The sequence below is a fragment of the Mesocricetus auratus genome, unplaced genomic scaffold (genome assembly GCF_017639785.1).
Source record: "Mesocricetus auratus isolate SY011 unplaced genomic scaffold, BCM_Maur_2.0 Super-Scaffold_100010, whole genome shotgun sequence".
Classification (NCBI taxonomy): Eukaryota; Metazoa; Chordata; class Mammalia; order Rodentia; family Cricetidae; genus Mesocricetus; species Mesocricetus auratus.
Genome location: NW_024429194.1, coordinates 31,230,613 through 31,255,918, shown reverse-complemented (window position 1 = coordinate 31,255,918; position 25,306 = coordinate 31,230,613). Strand labels below are relative to the sequence as shown.

Genomic DNA, 25,306 nt, shown 5'->3' with positions numbered 1-25,306 from the left:
CCATATTTGTTCTATTTCCCATTACATTTGTCTCAAGCCAAGATAAGTATGTACCTTGAAACAGAAATTTTTCTTCAGCCTAGATAAAAGCATTTACAACAAATTAATTTAAATCAAATATTTCAGATTATGTGAAAATTAGTAAAAACCAGCTCAAGGTTTTGTTGATGATCATCAAGGCAATGAATGGGTTAAAAGCCTCAAACTGAAAAGAATCTTGGTGAGTAAATAGGAATAAGGCTGGTGGGAATAGAGAGCAATCTTGAGTATACCCAAATCACAGAAAACTGACTGGAGCCATTAATTACTATGGCACAGTTATATTTATTGACCTGGAAAGATTTTAGGATCATTACATGTGAAAATAATGGATATTTACAGTGCACATGTGCTATGTGTGCACAGGCATGTATACAAAGTATGGAAACCCAGAAAACCAAAAAACATGCTTGGCCCTCACTGTGCTAAAAATGATGATGACTTTGCCATTTTTTACACTTGTCCGTGTTTGACATTTTAACAAACCACAGGAATTTGTGATTTGTTTTCAAACCCAATAGCCTCGTGATTCATATGCTCCCTTGAGCATGGCTTTAAGCCATATTTAGACAGGAGAGTTTTCCATGCTAGGCTAACACAATAAAACAGGAGTACAATTAAATCTGTTATAGTCTAGTTAAACATTAATCAGGTGAAATAGATCACTGATTGATAGATGAATACTAAGGCATTTTCTTCAGTAACTTAAGTAAGTGTAATAACACATGTGTTTATGAAGGGTGTTAGATGGCACATACATACATACATACATACATATACACGTACATACATACATTTTTCATTTCCTATAAGGAGCACATGGGTTTAGAGAGATGGTACAGTTTCTGGCTGTATGAGTCACAAGGTCTGTCTACAGTAACATTTCCTGCAGCAAGGCCACACTTCCCAAATTTCAATATCAACTGGGCAACTGGGGACCAAATGCCCTGAGATTACAGAGGTTCTTTCACTCAAATCACTACACTTGCCTAACACACACAAAGTAGTGGATTGAATACCCAGCACTACACGTGGTATGTGTCTGTACTCCAGAATTTAAGAGACAGAGACTATATAGACTATATAGTAGTCCAACCTGGTGGGTGGGGTGCTGCAAGGGACCTTGTCACAGGGAGGGGAGGGAGAAAGAGAGACAGAGACAGACAGACACAGAGAGAGAAAAAGACAAAGGCAGAGAGACACTGCATTGGCCACAGTTATAAGATGACCCATTTCCAAGAAGTCATTGTTGTTATCCCATAATAGAAAAACGCCTACTGTGGAAAAAGAGGAGCTAGATGGGAGTTCAGCCATAGTAAGTTCAGCCATTGATAGAAATCCCAGTCAAGAACCCCGGCTGTCTGCCTCAACTTTCCCAGTTTGTTTCTGATGGATAATGTGTGCGGTGGATTTGATGTTATCTCTGTCTACTGCTATTTGTTCTTTTTCTTGAAGCCTTCCTTACCCAAGGGCACTCTCTGTTTTGTTCAAGACTTTCCCTACTGTAAACTCCAACTGGCTACTTTTTAAGAGGCTTTCTCAAGTAGATTTCTGCTGGATGTTTTGCGCATCCAATCTGATGTTTTACCTGCTGTCCATCTATACATGAATAACTGTTGTCTATCTATTTATCAAGAGCTTGCTGTTTATTCATTCTTCTCCTTTGGCTCAGTCACTCATTTTAAACTGTAAGTTTGATTGTGCTAGATCTTTCTCCAGACAGAATATTGCACTGGCACACTCAAATCAACTGAGCTTGCCAAACCACCATCACTTAACAATAAACTTTTGATAGCATTTCCTGCTGCCCGCTTTCGATAGAAGTTACTAAAGCTTTAAAACTCCCATTCAGTCCTGAAATACAACTGCTCACTGTGTTCATTTGTGGGATCTCCTCCAGCACCACAGCCCACAAATCACACATGCACACCCGCTCCACACGTGCACACACATACTCTTTACACATACACTCTGATAAATGCGCACATTCCCGTTACGCACTCTCTCTCTCTCTCCCTCCCTCCCTCCCTCCCTCCCTCCCTCCCTCCCTCCCTCCCTCCCTCCCTCCCTCCCTCCCTCCCTCCCTCCCTCTCTCTCTCTCTCTCTCTCTCTCTCTCTCTCTCTCTCTCTCTCTCTCTCTCTCTCCACAGTGCTGCCTTCTTTCTGCTCTCCAGCAAGCACGAGTATACCATTAATATCCTACACTTGAAGGCTCACGCACGCGCTTCTGCCTCCCCCTGTTTAGACATAGCAGATGCTTAACAAATATTTCTTGTTGCAATCTACTAATGGTCAAGTCTTACATTTAATTGTCTGAAAACCATCCTTCTGGATTTACTCTCAGACAGACACAGGACACTCTTCTTGCAGGTCCTCACCTGAAGCTTATTTGACTTAGAGAACCTGCCTATCCATTGCCCTACACTGTTAACTTTCTTAAAAGGGACACTGCAAGATAAGGATGGCAATCTCAGCTTGCTGGTGTAGACACGAAGGATACAAAAACCACCAAAGACCAGGCATTCGGGGAAGACAGTGCAGTCAGAAACCCTTACATCCTAGATAGTTTTCTGTTGCTATAAAACATTCTGATTAAAAGCAACTTGGGGGGAGGAAAGGGTTTTTATTTGGGTTATACTTACGGATCACAATCTATTATGAAGGAGAAAAAAATCAGTTGTCATTTAGGTAGGCCATCCCTCCTTGAGCTGAGATGATGTCCCCCCTTCAGGACCATGTACATAAATTCCCAATTAGCTCAAGGGAAACCTATCATTCCTTTGTATTGTGATACAATGTCTACATAAGATAAGAACAATTTCCCCTGGGGAAATGTTTTAGTGGCTTGCTGTGTAGAAATAAAGAACTGAGTTTGGATCCACGATCCACATAAAAAGCTGAGTGTGGTCACACACACACACAGTAACTCCAGTGCTCTGAGGAGCTGAGGCAAGAGGACTTTTGGAGGTTACTGGCCTCTGGCCTAACTCTAGGTTCAGTGAGTGGCCCTGTTTCAAAGGAATAAGGAGGCAGCGCAGGGCATGGAGTAGGACACTTAACACCCTCCTCCTATGGCCACTATACACATATGGGCATGCACAGGTACATCTACATGTACATCCGCCTCACATCTCAGATGTACACATATACAGAGATAGATGGTGGGAGGGAGAGATAATAGCAGCTCTTATCCAGAAAGAACATGGTGGACATTTGGAGAGCTTGGAGTGCAGTGGCTGGGCTGGCCCTTTCTGTGACCCTTCTATAAGAGTCTGCCTGGCCTGGAGACCTTTCTCTTCTTCTGCATTTTATTCAGGTACACAAACAGTACCTGTCCCAATGGTGTCTCGGGACTAAATAAGTTAAGACTGGAAGGTCACAGACTAGTAATTTCTTCCAAAGATATTTTCCATCTCCCTCTCAATGTGTGCTTACTGTGTAAATTCCCACTGGAATATCTTTGCGTCTTCTTCCTTTGTAAGTAACAAGACCCTGAACCAAGATACCTACTCCGAGAAACACGAAATATTTAAAATACTCTATTTAATTTTATTTTATGTACATTGGCATGAGGGTTTCAAATCCCCTGGAACTAGAGTTACAGACAGTTGTGAGCATCCAGTGCTCTTAAGCCCTGACCCATCTCTTCTCCAGCCCCTGAAACACCGAAACATTTAAAAACAGGTATCGCAGACTCTCATCTTAGACTCTTAGAGTTACAAAGGATCTTCTAGACTTTGAGTCTACAAGTGTATACCTGAGATGAATATACATCTCTAGGAACTTGGAACTGTGAGGGGGAGGTGTTGGCCCGTTATGGCGACTATACAGTGACACTCTTAATTCTCAGTGACTGCTAGAGGTACCCACAGGGTAGACCTATAATTCTTAGCAGAGAGTTACTTAGTGAAGTGGACCCTTCCCCATGTCAGTGGTACCCCACTGAGAAACAGAAGCCTCAAGCCTTGTACTCATAGCAACTGCCTGGTAGTCTGGGTCATCTAGCTGGTAAACGGAGATTGAGCCACACGCTTGGTTAATTAGAAATACTGGCATAGCCAAGTCTGGTGGTCCAGGCCTGCAATCTCAGCTATTGGGGGCCTGATCACAAACACAAAGCTTACCTGGATGGCAGGGTGATTCTAAGGTCATTGTGGGCAACTCAGTAAGCTATATAGTTCAACAGTAGACGGCTTGCCTAGCAAAGTCCTGCATGCAATCAGTCCTCAAGTGCCAAAAACAAATACTCAGTCCTTCCTTATGTTGAAGGAGACTCTATATTCTAGGATCTTCCACTCACTGTGGCCTACAGGAAAATTTGTTTAGCTAAGTGAAAAGTGAAACTTTCAAGTCTTCAAAACCCACAAATTATTTTGTCAAAGCTGCTGCTTGAAGGAGCACCAGAGGTGTCTACGGTCACTTCGAGTTCACCCAGTGTCCCTCTTTTTCTCCCTACCTCCTGTCTCTCTTTTAAGAAGAAGGAGTCAAGCTCAGAGATGCTGTTCCCATGTAGTGTTCACTGTGAAAAACAGTGTTTGAGGTACCGTGGATTTTGAAGAATTGCCTATTTTGATTTGCTCATTCAAAATGGTGGTTGGGATATTAAATATTTTTCCAAGCACATTCCTATCAACACTTACATTTCTGGCTCTTACTATTTCAACCATGCCTGTGATTCACCCATGTGCTAAGAGTCCCAGTTATCTTCCAGTTACAAGCTTAAAGAGCTACTCATGTAATGACAGGCATCCATGATGGACAAGTGGAAAAAGACACTTTTGCTTTTCCACACAAAGACAACAGAGGCCGAGAATGGATGAAATCAGAGTCCTAAGAAAAGACTACTTGCAGATGGAAGTTTCTGTCCAGCCCAGTCCCACAGCTCTTTAGTCCTCAGGCAAGCTTTAATAAATAATAGATAATATATCACTACAAATATTGTGTTGGGTTGGAAAATATACTTGCATGACTCCAAAAATCATGGTAGAGTCCCAGGGTTAGTTCTGTTGCTCTTGTGTTTTTACATATATCTAGCAAAGAGTCTAAATCCCAAGCACACTTCTGAACCAAGGCTAACACTAGAATCTTTTAAACTTACAGAAAAAATTTCATGTGCAACAATGTTCTATCATAGTAGTAATTTTAAAGTGGAATCTATCTGAAGTTCCTCAATTGATTCTAGTACCCTAACCTGTTGAGAAGACATAAGAAAAAGTCACAAATATACAAAGAGGAAAGGGAAGAGTCATGTGTAGACTAATACTGTATGGACTTTATTGAAAGTTAATAAAAAATAATAAAAAATGTCTACATTTGTTGGATACTAAGATATCATTTCCTGGGTGAGATTTCCATATGTTGTGGTATTTAGTGCAGTGCACCCATAGGGGAGTTGCTGCCAACCCAACTATATGGGAGTAGTGGGGCTAAAACTAAAGTTAATAATCAGTTCAGTCTTTTGTGGCCTAGATTTGTCAACTTGACACAAACTATATGTGATCATCTAAAAGGAGGGAGCCTCAAATGAGAAAATGCCTCTTAAGACTGGACTGTGGGAAAGCCTGTAGAGATTCTTCTTATTTAGCGATTGATGGGGAAGGGCCCAGACCACTTGGCATGAAGTCACCCTGAGCTGGTGGTCTTGGGTTCTAAGAAAAAGCAGGTTGAGCAAGCCATGTGAGTAAGCCAGTAAGCAGCACCCCCCGCCCCCATGGCCTCTACATCAGCTCCTGCATCCACGTTCCTGCCTACAGTGATGAACTACAACATGGAAGTATAAGCCAAATAAATCCTTTCCTCTTCAGCTTGCTCTCTGGCCAAGATGAGATTACACTTCAGATGATTCTTTTTTTTTTTTTTTTTTTTTTTTTGGTTTTTCGAGACAGGGTTTCTCTGTGGCTTTGGAGGCTGTCCTGGAACTCACTCGGTAGTCCAGGCTGGTCTCGAACTCACAGAGATCTGCCTGCCTCTGCCTCCCGAGTGCTGGAATTAAAGGCATGCGCCACCAACGCCCGGCTCAGATGATTCTTATTCCAAAGATGTGACCCACCCCATCACCATTTTGAATGAGCAAATCAAAATAGAAAGACAACTCTTCAAAATCTGCAGTACCTCAAACACTTGTTTTCCACATACAAATACATCGTTTTTTGGAATGTATTATCAGGAAACAAAATTACTGATATAGTAAACCTCATGGGAACAATTGAACAAAACATAAATGAAGTTCACCATTGGTTCATCCATTCAATGAAGGTTTAAACGCTGTGGGAAAAAAAATGAAGTTGGGAATGAAAGATTCCAATGTTCAGAAAGCAGAGGCAATGGGATTGCTGTGAGGTTTTGGCCAGCCTGCACCACATAGTAAGTTCTAGGCTAGTCTGGGCTATAGAGTATGGCTCTGTCTCAAGAAAACATATGTAAACAATCAACCCCCCCAAATTAGGAATACAATAGTAAGAAAATAATTTGATACAGTTTAATTATGCCAATTGTGTAAGCATAAAATAAGAACGTTCTTGGTTTTCATTATTGTTGATTAATAATCAGCAATTCTGAATAATATTTTAAGGTAAAAATAAGGTCTATTTTTCTTTTTTAGGTTGGGGAGGAAATATAAATATAGTCACTAGCAATAAAAACTTTCTTGTCTCTAGAAAACCTTGGGGTATTAACTGAGAACCTATTAGTATTCACATGAGCTCAATAAAGAGATTGGATGTAAGACAAACATACAAAAATCAATACCCTTCCTGTAGATCTATGATAACCAGCTAGAAGATATAATGGAAAATATTGGAAAAACTCAGTGGGCTTGTGTTCCTCCTTCATTAACTATAGCAGGCATCAGTAATCCTTTTGAGGACGTAGGAGCTCTTTTCAGTGAATCATTCTAAACATGGTAATATTTTTAATTTTATACAGATGTATTCTATTTTATACATATGGGTGTTTTGCCTGCATGTATGTCTATGCACCACACGTGTGCCTTGGCACCTGAGTTACAGACAGTTGTAAGACACCATGTGGTGCTGTAAAGAGAAGCACAGCTACTCTGGAAGGGCAGTCAGTGCCTTAACCTCGGAGCCATCTCTCCAGCCCCCACAACTTGGAACTCTTAGAAGGTAAAATAGGGCCGAGTGGTGGTGGTGCACGCCTTTAATTCCAGCACTCAGGAGGCAGAAGTAGGAGGATCTTTGTGAGTTCGAGGCCAGCCTGGTTTACAGAGCAAGTTCCAGGACAGCCTCCAAAACAATACAGAGAAACCCTGTCTTGAAAACAACAACAACAAAAAAAGGTAAAATAGGACCTTTGTCTCTCCAGGAGGCAGGAAAGTCAAGGTCTCTAGCACATTTTTTACAGAGTTCTCATCTAAATGCCAAAGGCCAGGTGTACAAATCCCATCATATAGGACAACCACTTAAAAATGACCAAGTAAGAGATGGCTCAGAGGCTAAGAGCACTGACTGCTCTTCCAGAGGTCCTGAGTTCAATTCCCAGCAACCACATGGTGGCTCACAACCATCTAACAATTCAATCTGGTGCCCTCTTCTGGCATGTAGGCAGGACACTGTATATGTAATAAATAAATCTTTTTAAAAGAATGACCATGTAAAGCCGGGCGTTGGTGGCGCACGCCTTTAATCCCAGCACTCGGGAGGCAGAGGCAGGTGGATCTCTGTGAGTTCGAGGTCAGCCTGGTCTACAAAGTGAGTTCCAGGACAGCCTCCAAAGCCACAGAGAAACCCTGTCTCGAAAAAAAAAAAAAAAGAATGACCAAGTAATTACAGCAACAAAGTTTTATCAAAATGGGTCTTAGAATCCTTTATAAAAACAATAAATTAGGAACTTAGTTAGTACAGCCACCGTGCTTGCCCTATGGAGAATTTTGCTCTTAACCATCTTCTTCTACTCCAAGCCATTTAAAATGCTATTCTTGACTTTAGGAAAGAAAAGACAGTGTCTGCTTTGCTCCTCCTATGAGGTCCTTTGCTTGAAAAATCCTCAGGCTCCTCGTATCATTTTACTACACACCTGCAATGATGCTAACTTTTATACTCTAAAGATACAAAGACAGTTCCCTAAAGAAAGGGTTAAAGCAGTGGTTCTTAACCTGTGGGTCTTGAACCTATCGGGGTTGGAACGTCAGACACTCTGCATAGCAGATATATACATAAGGAGTCATAGCAGTAGCAAAATTACAGTTAGGAAGCAGAAAGGAAATAATTTTTTGACTGGAAGTAAACACAGCATGAGGAACTGTCTTGAAGGGTCGAAGCATTAGGAAGGCTGAGAAGCACTGTTTTAGAGGAAAGCATCTCCAATTATTCTCAGCTGCCTTCTTTGCTGGCACTTTTGGAAAAGAACACAGAGCAGTGAACTCTCAGTCCCTCTTGTTATCAGCACATCCGAATTTTAAATAAAGACTGTTGGCTTAAAACTACCTTCCAGCCCACTCTCCCAACTCAGGGGCAGCTGGGCTATCTACATTTTTAATGCAGACTTCCACATCCCTTAAGGAGAAGGTATGTGTAAAATATTCTTCTCAAAGCCCAGACTAAATGTAACAAAATGGAGTGATGAAGGTGAGTTCAGACAACGAGTGCCAGCTATTGATCTCTGCTGTCTCCCAACACTTTCCTTCTAATCCTCTCCATAATTACATAAACTGCAAGAGCTTTCTGAAGCTGTCAATTCCTCTCGCGTCCATTTTCAAATGGCCAGCGCAGACGTGGGCTGGGCACTAGATCAAGCTGTCAATGCTCCCCCACCCCCACCCCCCACTTGCCTATCGACGGTCCTCTTGGCACAGCTGTCAAGGACCTCCTAGGGTTCTCCAAAACTCTTCTCCCTTGGAAGAGAGCAAGCAGGGTGGAGGAGCCAGAGCCGCTATCGATCCGTTCTTTTAACATGCTAATTTGCCTGAGGCTGCTTCAGTCACTGCCAGGGTGGACGCTTCAAAAGGAAACTGTTTTTCAAACTGGAGATGTCTTTTTCAAACACTCAAACTGAAAACAAATGAATCCAAGTATCAAGTTCACAGTGCAGTGTGAAAGAGGTTGGCCAAACAGAGGAGGCAAAGCCTTGGAAAGATGGAGAGGGAAAAAAGGATGGTAACACCAACAACGAAGGTGAAAGTTTGAAATGTTTCTAACTTAGCAAGCCTGCTGTGCATCAGGACCAAAGAGGATGTAATCTGGAGAATTTCATTAATCTTGGGGGACAAATGGGGCTGATAAGATTACGTTAATGTAAAACATTAATAACATCGGTAGTGATATACTCTTGGGTATCTCCTCAGGAGGGAAATAGAAAACAAAATAAAACCAATTGTTTATTTAACTTCACCTGTAACTGATCACACATTGAAGGCTAGCCAAAAAAGAGGGGTTGGAGAATTAACAGATTATTAAAATATGTGTTTACTGTCTTGGTTAAATACCTAACCCAGCACAGATAAGACCATGACACATAACTGAATGTCTAAAGACTATAAAGTAGTAGTACATTATCAAACTTGTAAAAAACTAATTCTTCAAATAAAAAGTTACTTTCTGCTGGGAGTTTTCAAGTCGTGTGTCTTGGGGGTTTTGTGAGTTGTGAATGGAATTTAAAGGATGGAGGGTCTACTGTGCCAGCAACAGTGGGAAATAGGGCATCTTAACTCACAGACGCTCTTAGGGACAAAGGCTCCAGAGAAAAGCATTCCTAGCTGGCCGGGTCGTCCCTAATCATGAGGCTGGGCCATATTTACCTGCCATAGTATTATGGGAGAAAAATCAGTATTCTGTTGACCTCTGACCCTTGGATCCCAGGCAGACAAAAGCCCAAGCTGGAGCCCTGGGCAAAAGTAGCCAAATGTCAAACAGCAGGGAAGCAATTGTGAGACTGGCTTGGGCCCAGCCAGTGTCCATTGGGGCAAACTGCTATTCACAGAAACAAGCCATGAAGAGATACCACCATAAAATATGAACCAAACGGAACCTTTTTTGTCTTGATTCTAAATTGTTAGTTTTATGGGACTTCATGCTGAACACTATGAAAAAAAATCCAATTTGCTTTGAAGCGCATTAGTCTGTCTAACATCCTAATTATTGTTTACATTGCCATTTGCCTTCTATTAAGAATTGAATAATTACCCAGCACTTCATAGTTTAAAAAATACAAGCAAACAGGATTATTGGGGTAATTAGGAAACTGTACCATGGCTTTGTACTGGTGTGGGAAATATCCGCAGTTGTTCTGGAAATGATCGTTATCAATCAACTGCTTCAAATGGTATTTTAAGGATCTTAAACAATTTGAGCTCTGTAACTTATTATGGAGAGGTTAGGAGGATCACCTTTGAGAAAGGCGAGTCTGTCGAAACCCATGCTCAGAGCCAGACCAGCAGCTGAAGTTTCTCAACCAATCATGACACCAGAGAGGGCAGCAAGCCCACAGCATTCTACTGCACTTTAATCCTGGTAATCCATCCCCAGTGGACATTACACCGCATCATCACACTCTGTCAGACCACAGGGGTACACCCCCAAAGCTCTTCCCTATATTTAGATCTTATTTTCTGACTTTACCTCCACTTTAATGAGGCTGCCGAGTCTGTGTGGGCCTGGATTCCCATCCTGTAAAATTAACTGACCTCAAGAATATTTGAACTTCAGAAACCACTTCATGCAAAAATCCTCTTCTAGTTTATACATCTGTATGAAGATCACTGGGTAAAAGAAGTTGGCTTGTGTCCCTGTTTTAGAAGGAATAAGGTAAATCTTCGGCCCATTTAAAAATTGGGGGGGGGATGAGGGCAGCACAATGCAAAGGTACTGGTCAACTGAGAGTGCATAGAATATACAGTAAGATGAATATGCCTTTGTCACAGAATGGTATCAGGGAAATAAGATAATGGAGTTGTTCCTAGACATGAGGACTGGTGTGTTTACTCACAGATGTAGAAATGCAAACTGCAGACGGGAGAATGGTGGGTGCTTTGTCCCTCTTTCAATAACTATTTGTTGAATGAGCCCATCAATGACCTAAAACTTATTTTTGAAGCTTCCTGGGACCTGACAACTCTTGTAAAGAAGTTTTATCTCCCCCCTCGAAAGTTTTGAAGCTCTTTGTCGGAATCCTTCGAAACATTCCTCGAATAATCTGAATAACGCCAACTCCTCCCACCTCTGAAAGAACAGCAAGATTCCAACTGGAGCTGTCACTCTACAGACAAGTCTGAGGAGTCACCAGAGCCGGGGGTCCTTTTCCAAAGGTCAAAATGAAATGAGCAGCAGGGGCTTTGGGTTGTTTGGCATGGAGCGAGGGGTCGGGGGAGCTGGACATGTGACAGCCCTTCACACTGGGGGCTGTTGGAGGGGCTTTATACAAAAAGTGCCCAGTGCAAACACAGTCCACTCTGGCCTCCAACCCCCAATCTCTGGAAGCATTCAAATCAAAGGGAAGCCGAATTAATTTGCATGGTGTCTAACTCATTGGGTTCTGCATAAACAGACTGGGATTCTGGCTGGAGTTTCCAAAGGGAAGCCCTAGTTGCCTTTGTGAAAGGGGGAAATGGGTGTGCTGTTTTGCATGAAGGCGCATACAGAATATGCAAATGGAGAATTTGCTGCCTGGAAAGGCAAGGCCCCAGCAGACAGCTGACGAACCACATTCACCCCGAAAATGCTGGGTATCTCCAAGGGGAACTGAAAGCCATTCCAACATGCCTGTTTCCCAGGAAGGCAAAATAGACCTTGAATATTCATAGGATGTCCATTTAGTTATGGGACTATTAATTACGCTCCAGACCATGGAACCAAATGACCTCACCTGCTTTCCTTCCTCAACCAGCTCAGAGGTATCTGCTATCAAAAGAATAGGATGAGAGAAAAAGATCCGGACTGTCTTCACAGTTACTCTGAAGAGAACACTGAGCTATGTTATTGGACCAGGTTTTAAGAAACCAAAAGCTATAAATTGCTGCCTAATTTTACGGAAGCAAACATCTAGTCTTCCAAATTGTCAGGATCTCCCAGGTTAAGTTAAAGATTCCCCTGCCCACCCCACACCCCAGACCTTTCCAAGTCCATTTTAATTAGCAGTGTGCCTCAACGGCCCACCAGGAGACAGAAGGGCACTCCAGGTGGTCTGACTGCCCAAACTATAAAAGACTGATGAACTTCCTGCCTTGGCTCTCCAACTTCTTGGCCTTGAAATGCTCTCTACTCTTAAAAGCTGGACACTTCAGTTGATGAGTTACAGCTGTCTGTTTCCACCTTTGGAAAACGCAAACAGAAATTTGGAAAGCATGCGTTTATTTATATGTTCAAAGGGGTGGTCATGTCTTGTACAGGGCAGGGCAATTTTGTGGGAGTCAGTTCTTTACGTCCATCATGTGTGTCCTGGGAACTGAAGTCAGGTCTTTAGGCTTGGTAGCAAGGGCCTCCTCAGACTCCCAGTATTTTGTCGTTGCTTTTATCATTGAAAAGTAACATGTGGGGCTTGGGAAGAAGGCAATGCTAGCTTTGTGAGTTCAAGGACAGTCAAGAGTGCATAGTGAGACCCAGTCTCACAAGAAAATGAAAGCAATAAGCCCACTTCAGGTTAACACAAACAATGTATTTTAATGAAAACAACAAAACCAGAGAAATCTGTATGTCTCAAAGAAAAAGATTAATGAGAAAAGAGACACGTTTCCTAATCTGTTTTTCTCTTTTGTATCTGTTTAAATGCCTGGCTTAGTCTGGACACCTAAATTTTTATATTTGGCTCTATAATTAATTCAGTGAGCTATCATGTTAGACAGCTTCTGAAAAACTCCACTGCACTTCTGAGAGGGTGGGTGGCCAGGCAAACAATATCCTAGAATCAAAGTTTTGACCCTGTAGGCCACATGAAAGGGTCTTACGGGAGACCATCTGGTTCACATTTCAAAAATCACTGCCCTACAACAGTGATTTTGAAAAATAGAGGGTATGATCACTGTAGGTAACACAAGCCTTGGAGCTGGAGGGACGGACCAGGGGTTAAAAGCAATGATTATTCTTCCAGAGGATCCAGGTTCAATTCCTAGCACCCACCCACATGATTCACAACGGTCTATAACTTAAGTTTGAAGGGTCCAACACCCTCTTCCAGACTCCTCAGGTACCAAGCATTTCCACAGTGCACATACATACATACATACAAGAAAAATTCATGCGCATAAAATTTTAAATGCCTTTATTACTATGCTGTGCTGGCTAGTTTTGTGGTCAACTTGAAATAGCTAAAGTCACCAGAGAGGAGGGAGTCTCAGTTGAGAAACTCCCTAAGATTCAGCTGTAAGGAATTTTCTTAATTGTGATTAAGATGGGAAGACCCAGCCCATCTGTAAGAAAGAAGCTGAGCAAGCCATGGGGAGCAAGCCAGTAAGCAGCACTCCTGCATGGCTTCTGCCTCTGCTCCTGCCTCCAGGTTCCTGCCCTGCTTGACTTCCTATTCTGACTTCCTTCTGTGACAAACAGTGATGTAGAAGTGTAAGCTGAATAAACTCTTTCCTCCCCAAGCTGCTTCGCTCATGGGGTTTCATTACAGCAATAGTAACCTAACTAAGATAATGGTATTATTACTCTTTCCTGAACAGGTAGCCACTCACCTTTCAAAACAAAACAAATCGCTATGTTGTGACCCAATGGGAATGCTACTGTTGGTCAGAAACTGACCAAGCACTCCTTACTGTCACCATATCCAATGCTGGCACCAGAAAAGTAAAAGTTTCTACACATTGAAGCTAGACAGAGCACCTGCTGCTCTTCAAGGGAACATGAGTTTGGTTCCCTGAAACCATGTTTAACAGCTCACAGTAGCTTGTAACTCTAGCTCTAGGGGATTCAATGATATTTTCTGGTTTCCTTGGGCACCTGTACACATAGTGAGTGTATACACACACACATTCTATGTGATGACTGGTGCTAAGCCCTACATACACAATATATATCACATTAAATGGCATATGGCTGAGTTATCACCAGTTTATTACACTTGACTTTGAGGTTGGGGAAGTCGAAGTGGTATCCATAGTTACATATCTGGTTAAGTGGCAAAATGAGAAATTCTATCCAACTCTCAAACTCTAGAAGCAGTTTTGAATCACTTTACTATGATTGGTCTATGTTAATGTCACGAGTTGCATCCAGGGTTCTTCTGGCAGAAAGCTATTCATGACAAAGAGTTAAGACCTTTCCCCATGCCACTGCAGAGTCTCACAGAGGTGGTGGTTCAGCTTCATCCATTACCCACTGCCATGACCAAGGAAGGTCCTGGTGCTAGAGGTGTGAAAGAGAGTGACAATGCCTTACAGGAGTATGATGCCAAAGACCAACCTCCTCCATGATGATCGAGCACATGGAATTCATGGAACTTCCAAGGCCTGATCTTTGTGTGCTTGCATTTAATTGTGATGAGCCTCTAGGTGTGTAGAGTTGGTGGAGGCCCTTTGTGCTGAGGGTCAAATCAACCTAATTAAGGTTGATGACAAAAGGCAACTTGGGCAATGGATGGGTTGTAAAAATAATGAGAGGGGGCAAACGCCACAAAACATTTGGTGGTAGTTGTGTAGTGGTTAAGGCAAAGAATCTCAGACCATGGATGGCAACAAAGAGAACTTCAAATATAAGCAAATGAAAAATTTGTTCCATTTTAAAGTTGAGACAGGGTGTAACTGAAGTAAGAACACATAAACTAGGAACTTACTGATGCTTTAACCCACATGGCAAGACTTTGACATGTCCTGTTGACTCCATGAAACGGAATTCTCCCAGATAAATATTTAATGACATAGACCAGAATTCCTTACTCATTTGTTTACTTATTCATCCATTCAATGAACATTTAATGAGATGCCATGTGCTCCATTGGTTGTCACTATGGCAGTGACTTGGACAGACTAACCTCCCAAGGAGTTTTACTGTTCGAGATGAAACCAGAAAACTAACAATACATGGTTCACAACTGTTTCTAAATAAAAATTTCAAGGATAACTTACAAGTTAAAGTGTCATCTTAAAACTATTGGCCTGGCATGGTGGCCTACACCTTTAAAACCAGTATTCAGGAGGCAGAGTCACACAGATCTTTTTGAGTTTGTGGCTACCCTTATCTACATAGGGAGTCCCAAGCCAACCAGGGCTGGCCACATAAAATAGTATCCAAGAGAGACTGTAGTGTGAATCTTATTTAACTTTTCCATAATGCAAGAAATTACACTTCTAATATGAAGTGATGTTTATGATAGTCACATTTTATAGTAAACAAGAGGCCAGTAAAAAGATAGTTGCTATTTTTTAATACATAAATAAAGGAGTCAGTTTGAAACCTGAGTACTTGTTTGTGTGGTGTGTGTGTGTGTGTGTGTGTGTGTGTGTGTGTGTGTGTGTGTATGTGTGGAGCAAAAGACTTCTCCTTTTTACTTTGCACAACCCTGCACTGGGAATTTTTCTGACAAGCGTGCAATTCTTTGGTAATATTGAATTTATCAACTGAAAGCAAAAGAGGGAAAAACGTGACGAGGTTCAATGATGTCAAAGTCAGGAGTTGCTATCAGGACCATCTTTGCTCTGCACACTGGCAGCCACAAAACCATTTAATCAGCCCTTTTCCTAGCAGCTCAAGTATTAATAAAAATAATGACATCTTAATTCACTTTCGAGAGGTACAAGGAAGCTCAGTTAGAATAAAATAAGTCATCAAATCTCAAATAACGCATTTCAAAAATCCCTGACTGTGATAATTCCCAGGTGACGCTTTGCTGAACCCAAAATAGAGACCAGCGCATGATCCCCTGCTCACAAAAGAAACCTGCTCACACAAAGAAGGGGGAAAACATTTTTTTAAAGAGTAGCGAAGAAAAAGGACAATAATTAAACCTTGCTCCTCTGAGATAAAGAATTAGGTCTGTGACTGATCACAGACACGCTTCAAGGCTGCAGATAAAAGCAGCTCAGTGAGTCAAGCGATTGATTGTTAAAGACAGCATTCAAAGGTAGAAGAAAAATTTGAGAAATGAAAGGGTATGGAGGGCTGGCTCTCTGAACTATACCTGAAACTGTTCTTCTGCCCATTGCTTCTTTCTGTGACAGTCCTGTCACATATCAGACAAACACAGTCATCTTTCTTTTCTGAGATAGCTCTCCTTTGCAGAGGACAAATTTATAATATTTCAATTTCATAGCTGTCATGCCACTTTTTTTTGTTTGTTTTTCCAGACAGGGTTTCTCTGTGGCTTTGAAGGCTATCCTGGAACTCACTGTGTAGCCCAGGCTGGCCTTGAACTCACCGAGATCCACCTGCCTCTGCCTCCCGAGTGCTGGGATTAAAGGAGTGCGTGCGCCACCAACGCCCCTCTATATCATTCATTCTTGAAAAAATTTGACAAAGATGGTGTCTTTAAAGGACATTTTTGGCTGATATGAACACATGTGTGATATGATATAACTTGGGTCCTAGACAATACTTCAGTTTATGGTTTTTATTCATATTAGTTTGCATACTGGTTTGGTAGCATATTAGTTTCTTTTTATTGCTAAGGTTGGAACCCAGGGTTTCCCTGCCCTGCACAATTTCTCTACCATGAGCTATATTCCCAGACCAGTAAAACAAGAGTTGATTCTTTCCTAATTTTTTCCTGACTTAATGCCACTGCTAAGATTTGTTGTCTTTTAATGGATCATTCATTTTTAATAATATTCTTTTTATATGTACTTTCTGAAAACATTGCTTATTCATACTTCCCAAAGAGAAAAACCTCTTTTCATTTTCAGCTTTTAAATTAAGACTTTGAAAAAAATTTAAGTCTTTTGCTCTGCTCAATTTTCTGAGCTAATGGGAACTATGCCCTAAACATCAGGTACATGTGTACATGTCTTTGCTCCCAAGACACTGAAAGGGAGACCACATTATATTTTCATTTTTCTTCGAAGATCTGACTAACCCTGGGAAACCAACTAGGCAAGTTTAGTTATCCTCTGCATCGAATCTCTCAGCCTGGGCTGACTGGGTCACATAGTCTCCTTGAGGCCAGACAAGTGGCTGACACTCTTTATTGTCCTAGTGAAACCAAACCAAATCGCTTTAGAATGTGCTAGTCCAAAGCTACTTCAGTCAGCCTAGCATCTCCCAGGGCTCTTGACACCTTCCAGGCTGTCTGCATCCCCTTACATCAGCATGTACTGCTGGCTTTAAGAACTGCAAGAGGAAGTGTAACACTGTCACCAATGTCCCTTGAGGGCTCTAGCGGATGACTAGGGTTAGACTCAAGACAACAGTACACCCCAGGCCCCCACCCGCCCTGGCCATTTTCACCCAAGGAGCCTTTGTCAAACAGTTAAAATCTTAATCAATCTTCGCTCTGACCCCTCAGACCCCAAGGAAGATGGATGAGGAAGTAGATGACCTTTCACCTGTCCTTCTATCTGTCCTGCTGCAGGGGACCATTGAAAAGACAATGAGGAGGAGCCTGCTGCCACAGTTGTGAAGAGCTGGCTTGGTCTCCTTTATGCTTCTCCTTAAGCTCTCTTTACATTCCCTTTCTTGTCCCAGCCCCAAATCACAGTTCTTTCATTCAAAGAAAAGTTCTTTGCTATAGAGATAAAGGGAGAAGAAGGGGGGTGGGGGGAGAGATGGGGTACACTCTTCAAATATGGTTTTCAATATGAGCTGTGAAAAGGGAGTGTAATTGAGGGTGTAAGGAGGTGCTTTCTATCCTTAGCATTGACTGCAGATAGTGGCTAAGAGACATATCTAAGATCTAAGATCTAAGTCTTCTAACCCAAGTCCCAAGACAAAAGCTATGACCTTGGGAGGAGCCGGTGACAAAGATATTAACATGAACACCAATTTAGTGTTTCTGGTTTGCAAAGGCAACTTTTAGTGCATAGACCCTGTGGCAAATTTGTGAGTTAAACATAATCCCTATCATTCTGTTTAGAAATGGACAAATCAAGGTTTAGAGGGCTTAGGAAATATACCCAAGGTCACACGGCCAACTATCAAACTGGAGACATTCCCTAGTCACTCTGTCTGTCTGCCCTTTTTAGTGATGCTGTAGGCCCAGTAAGGCTGTCAATCAAGGTCAACCGTTTTGTTACTTCTGGGAGTTTTAGTGTTCAGCCATCTTCTAAAGCTCTCAAGTCTGCGATTCAGGAAATCCCTTGTTGTTTAAGCTTTTCCTTCGTTCCTAAATATACCAGAGACTCTTGCTTGGCAGAAATGAAATACAAAAAAAAAAAAAAAAAAAAAAAAAAAGGACTGAGTTTTGTGCTTGAAACGTCTTCTTGCAAGAATTATCCGTTTAGTGAGAAAAAAAAAAAACAAAATCAAATTTAACACACACAGCTCCCTCCCCAGCTTGTCTGAAAACACTAAGTTCTTAAAACGACTCAGCTGCTGTGGTGCTACAGGCATGTAAGTCTAATGTTTGGGAAGTGGAAGCAGGAGGCTCCGAGTTCCAAGCCATTCTCAGTTACATAGTAAATCTGAAGTCAGTCCCATGTGATTTGCCTCAATTAAAAAAAAAAAAGAAAAACTCACGGGACCCTGTTCTCAAATGAGCCGAAACGGGCTAGTGAAACACCCTCAGAGTTCGCCTAAGAAAGCTAGGGGTAGCACAAAGAACTGTTACTCAAGACCTGTGGTGGGTGGAGACAGGAGGATCTCTGGGATTGGCTGGCTGCCAGCCTTTTAGCTTCCTGTTCCTCAAGGCTGTCTCAAGAGACCAGCAGAGACAGGAAGCCCTTCTCTGACCTTTGACACACCACACACGCCAAAACAAACAAACAAACAAACATACCCTTTCATTAATTTTAAAATTGCTTTCATAGAGTCCTCTCAGAAATGGACAGGGCCCGCAGAGTCTAGCTCCTCCCCTTCCAGGAATCACATGATGAAGCCACCAGCCAACCACAAAAATGTCTAATTGCCTACCCATTCACTTCATTCCCCATCTTTTTCTCCTTTCCACCTAATCTGGATTGTAAAGATGTCAAGGAGTTGCAGGTATGAATGACCAGGATCTACAACTGAAGATCAATAGCTTAGGCAAACCGAGATGAGATAAGACTGGCAGATTGAGTGTGTTAGCGGGAACCGGAAGAAAACAGTAACAACCATACACACGGACCTCTGTAGGATGTGGAAGTCCCGCTGTACAAAAACCAAAAAGGCAGAGCATGCTTTCTAGCAGAGCATGTTTTCTAGAAAGCCATAGTGTGCCGCTGTCCTGTGCCTTTGGCTGTCAGCTATGGCTGTTGTTCCTTCACCAATACAGTGAGGCACACTTCTTTTCTCACGCAAACAATGCCGGGGTCTACTTCAGGGGTCCTGCTCAGTCCAGCTTATCAAGGAGTTCCCAAGTCAAAAGCAAACCAAACAGCATGGGACTCATCTTTACAGAACGTTTCAAGTCAACACTTTAGCTTGGAAAATAAGACAACTCATCTTTACCTTGTTTTATTGACAAGGAAATAAAACTTCCTAGACAGCAACTCCTAGAAAAAAACTATATATAGTAAACCAGTGAAGGCCTGTGGGGAAAGTATAAAAACCCTGAAAGGGGAAGCACATAGCTAACCCGATGATGACACTGAAAAACCAACAATGTACTTTCCTTGAGGTGATGACCACAGACTCCTTGTCTAGCAAGTGGAATGTCTTACACTTGATCTCACCCTGTCATTAGGATGCTTGAGATGCCAGACAAATTGTTTGGCAGTCATTTACTTTGGGCTCTTTAATCACCAAATCAGATGAACCCAAGACAAAAAAAAAAAAGCCTCATCTGATATGCCCCAGAGTTGCAACCTGGAGACTACTGGTCACGGTTTAGCGATGGGCATAACGGAGAGGGCAGTAGTGACTGTGAATGACCATTAACTGATGCCAGGCAAGACAGAAGACTTGGGAAGACTTGTTTTGGCACCTTAATCCACACATGGCACAAGCAAGCCCTATAAATGTGGTCCTGTCATCCTTGTCTCCAGTGTAAAGCTGCTGAGAAGCCAGACTCTGCAGACAGACAGAGGAAGTCAAGAATGAAATGCCGACTCTGAACTTGGGTGAGACGGGTGAAAATCACCTTAGCAATGTGAATAATAATTAGCACAATGAAAATATCCGTTTCCAGAAGCCCAATAACCAAAATGGATTGCAATTTACCGTTATTGCTTCTGATCACAGATCAAACAAAAGATGCTTTCTAGCTGTATTATGATCTCCTCAAAGAAATGAAGAGGTCTTTTGTCACGATTGATTTTGCTTAGAAACCCTTCAAGGGGTGTTAGGTGGAGCAGAGGCACTTCAAGCATCTCCTACGTTACTTGTTGGATCACTTCTCCACTGGTCCATGAGGCAGGAAGAAAAGAAAGGACTCTCTATGCAGCATAATCGTAACCAGTGGGAGGGCACCGGGCGAGCCAATGTGCATTTCACATTTAACTCCTTCACGCTCCCACACATTCTGCCACTTTCACCACGTCAGCAAACTAAGGCTCAAAAATGCACATGCCCTCTTTAAGCAAGGCTCACTAGATCAAGCCCAGTTCTTCTTCAGCTTGTTCATTTACATTTCAGAGGGGGCATCAAGCTGGCTGGGATCTAAGGGCCTGTTAGCAAATGTGCCTGGCCTTCTGCTGATTACAGCAGCATCGTTTGTTTTCTCAGTATTAGAAATGTCTTAGCCTTGCCACCTGGAGCTGCAGCACTTACTCATTAGATCCCTCTGTCCCAGCACATCCCACGGGGGCTGCTAATTACTGGCTTTACTCCATTCAGTCTCATCTCTGATTTAATTACGTTCGCTAAGCCCTAATGAAAAGTACAGTATGGCTGTTCTTACCTTGGCATTCACCATTCTGCTCCTCATGCCCAGCGTTGCATAGGCAGTTGCCAATGGGTACCAGCCATTCGCCATCTGCCCCACAGTACATTTTTGGCACATCCTTCTCTTCGGAGTTGTTGACACAGGAGCCTCGAACTTCCACCAGGGAAGAGGTATCCGCCCCTGTGATGGTGTCAGGAAACTGGGCTAGATTTCGAACAGTGAGTGGACACTTCTTGTAGAACACACGGACGGACACCAGGGCAATGCAAGCACCCACGTCCTGAAAGGCCAGGTAAAAGCCCTTCTTGCTCAGTGGTCCTACATCCCGGATCTCAGTGTTGAGTTTCATGATTCGGTCACCAATGTCCACCTGCGTGAAGCTCTCATCAGCCGCGATGGTGTCAATCTTGCCAAACTGGCTCTCTCTGATGAATCGCTCCTTGTCGTTGTCCGATTCATAGTAGTACAGGTTAAACGTCTCCTTGCAAGTCCCCATGACGCCCGGAAGACTGTTGCAGTCCCTCAGAGTGAACTTAATCTCAATGTACACCCTCTGCGCCCCTTCTCGGGTGATCCAGTCAGTTCGCAGCCAGTTGTTCTGGCTGGCTTCCATCACGTTGCACACCTGGTAGGTTCGGATCGGCGTGTTTTTTTCATCCATGATGCTCACTTCCTCCCACTGCAAAGACCCAAAGGAAACGCATCAATGAGAAAGTTTCATCAGACATTCATGAAATCTATTTCACACTCTGAGGACACCAGTTACCTTCCAATAGTGAAGAAAATTAACAGGCAACAGTTTCTCCCCCGCCCCCCCAAAAAATTGTCTTATGGGCTACCTTGCTATTTTCTTGAGGAAATCCCACCTCTCCGCAAGCCTCCTCTCCCCACTTTGCTACAACTGCCTGGCCTCCCCACACAACACTGTTTCACTTTTCTGCCTAAAATCAGAAGGCAAGAGTGGATTTATTGCGTGTGTGTTCTCAGTAGTTCTCGTGGTGGTCCAGCAACCTCAAATTCACCTATTACAAGAGCTACCACTTCAAGTGGCAACAGTTCTCTTTCACTCATACATGAAATAAAGCTGTATGTATGTTTATTTCAACGGCTACTCAGAAACCTGCAAATTAAGGGCAGGAAGCGTTGAGCTTGCCAAAGGAAGACAGTTATCAGTTAATTAGCAGTGTTCCTGTCAGAACTTAGCTCTAATATTTTTTAAATGACTTTTTTTAAAAGCATCCTGTCTATTCTTTAAAGGGAAGAGAGAAAAATCCCACCTGATATCAGCCAACCTGAGAAGACAGGGCATTTCCTGGTTGGGTTTCACAAATACACTGTCACAGGAGTAACAGACTTTTGAGAGGAGGCAACACTGAGTTACAAAGTTCTTAGTTTTAAAACAGACACACAAATAAACAAGAATGAATGAAGAATGCTTTGCTTCCAATTAGGCACAGCCAGTAAAAATTAAAATAGTAAGTGATATTTGGACGGAAAGTCCAAGCTAGAAAAGGGATTCTAATGGTGGTCACTTGCCATTCTAAGAGGTTCCATTTTAAGTAGTGATAATTTCACCTCTCCTGTAGTTTTAAAAGCTAATCCTAAAATGGGAGAAACAGTTTGGGTTACACCTAACCCCGGCTCCTTCTAGACTGCTAGACAGCCTTCAATTCTTCATTAACATTTAAAATAATGCAAGATTGATATAGATCTGGCATAAATCAGCTTAAGTAGCTAACAGGAATATAATTAAAGGAAAAGGGGGAGTTTTGAGAAATGTGTATTCCACAATAGCACATTCACTTTGACAAGGTGCATAGAATCCTAATGTATCCTCCAACAGGGTTCCATCCTTGCTCTGAAAACTATTTCGGGATGGAAGTGCTGCTTCACGGAGGGTCATAATGCATAAAGTTCTGTATCTGAACCCTCTGTCCTCACTGTGAAGGGCTCTGTGGTAATTAATTTTTATTTTAGTCTATTAGCAATAATTTACTTATTTGGAGGAAATTCATGTAAATCTAAAATTACATTCTCCACCAAAAATGCCTACTCAGTATGTGTCTCATCTCAGAACAAAGATAAACTAGAAAAGCCCACTTATTGAGGGGTGCTGGTAGTATTGGGGAGTTGAGTCCGGTTTCTCATTTTTTTTTAAATAGTATGTTACAAGTAAACGTAACAATTCTCCTGTTTCCAACAAAGATGGGAAAGCATTCTACTTCCAGGGAGAGAGTCCTGAACAAGCAAGAAGAAAGACTTTTCTAAGACATCCATTACTAGTTAATGGATCCTTGGTATTTACTTTCATTATAAAACCTGGAAAGAACTGTAGTGACAAAAATCTAGAAACTAACTGGAATGTAAATTTTGACAGTGTCCTCAAAGGCAGCTGTGTCTTTGAATGGCTTTTACATTATTATTTTTTTGACCAGTGTAAAAATAAAAGGTTTTATTGTGGCGTTTTTATACCTATGGGACCTTGCTCTTACTCAAACCCCTGTTGCCCCTCCCTGCGCTACTTGCTGATCTCTTTCTGCCCAATCTGCTTTCATGCAGCTTCTGAATATGAAAGAAAAGACGTGACATTTTGCCTTTCTTTCTCACTATCTCCCCTCTTGTTCCTGGAGAATGACTAATTCCGATGTGTGCTAGTAAAATTTCATGTTTGACCTCTTATGATAATAGCTGAAATGTTACACAGCTCATAATAACGGAGGGAAAACCGCCTACACGTTCACCGAGAGTTCTGAGATGTGCACAGGAAGCTACTTGATTTAAAAAATAGAGACTTCAAAACATCTAAAAGAAGTTTGAGTCTAAAACACGTGACCAGGTACTCTTTCAGCAATTCTACAGAGACCAGGGGAGAAAAAAGATGTCTGCATACGAACTTGCAGTGCAAGCTTTCTAGAAACCACACAGAGCACAGACTGAACTTTCAAATGTGTCGCTTCTTGGTTTTATATAGGCCAAGTGTGTATTTAGCGAAACAAGTTAGGTTCCCAATGATCTTAGCTGTATTCTCTCTTCATGCTTGAGGCAGGAAGAGAAAGGAGGTTCCTTGCACTGTTTAATAAGCACAGGCCCTCGGTTCTCTGTTCTATTGGCTAGCAGCTGTCATACACTCTAACCAGGGCGTCAAACTCCTGCAGAAGCCTGGGAAAGCTTCCCCTAAGCCAACGAGCAGGACTAACACTGAACTGACTCACAGCAAGATAAAGCTGTACCTTTCTTCACAAAGGGTGAGGGCAATTGCTGCCATCAGCAGTGACTGCAGCCTGTCTACACTACCAGAGGCCTGCCAGTCACTCCTGATTTATCTAAAAAAAAAAAGGTTTGAGAGGACAGAATGGAATTTTTCATCCAAGACCAAGCCTAAAGTAGGCAGTCAAGTTCAGAGATAAAAACAGGAAAGGTACTCTTCATTTTATATCAGATGAGTTATAGGGCCTGCTTTGAATCTGTTTCTTTTTTAAATGACTATTTAATTGCCCAGTCTTAGTTGAAACACATATTGTATAATAATATCTATGAATCCTTTTGGTTCTTTGTTTGTCAGTTCTTTATTTAACTGTAGGGTGTGGAATACCACGCCGGGTGCTGGCATCACAATGTTTGCCTTGCAGAACTCCTAATCTTTGCTTCTCATTGTTTTTGATCAATTGACTCAGACATAAGCTATCATGGATGGAAGGGTCAGGTGGCTTGCTCAAGTTTTCAAGGATGGAAGTTATTTCAGTTTGGCCCCAGTTAGGCTCCTTCCGATAACTGATTCATTTGTTACTCAGGGGTATGGCTGGGAGGATGTGGCTGGCAAGTGGGTAATTCTCATGCTGGAGATGGTCATGGGGCATTCATTCTACAGCTTCCCTAGCTGCAGAGGAGGAGGAATGCACTCTTGTACAATCAAGCATCCCCAGCTTGCAGGGATCCAGATTCTAAATGCTTAAACTTTTCAGATTTTCTGCCCAGAGCCTGGGGGAGTCCTTTTAGATTCACAAGACCTCTGGCACAAGCTTCCACAACCTGCAGCAAATTTAAGATTATGACCACAAGGTAAGGAAGCCAGCCTTCCCTGTTGCTTTGGTGGCTATAATTGGGGATGTTTTCTTTCTCCTGTCTTTCTTATTTTCCTTCTTCATCTGAAAGCGGAACAATTGCTCTAAAATTAACCCCGCCAGGACTCCATGACCACCAGAGTAATAGGCATAAATTCTAATTTGGTCCCCAGATCGTATTTCTTGTCGGTATTTTAGTTTTAAATAGGCATCTAAGTCTATACCTCCACCAATCTCCTAATTTTGAAGCCCCTTTCTGCCCTTTTGGTTTCTAGCTCTTCCATGACAGAGCTATCCGAAGGGAGTATTGGATTTCTCCAACAAAGCGTAATTCACTTCATAGGCCACAGCGGAAATCTGACCCC

General features: G+C 42.3%; 1 protein-coding gene across 1 annotated transcript in view; it reads right to left on the bottom strand.

Moving 5' to 3' along the window:
- Positions 1-25,306, bottom strand: part of Epha4 (EPH receptor A4) — a 140,222-nt gene that overhangs the window by 111,419 nt on the left and 3,497 nt on the right. The window contains 1 exon segment of the mRNA XM_005070450.4: positions 20,896-21,559. Within this exon segment, the coding sequence (XP_005070507.1) occupies positions 20,896-21,559 (664 nt within the window).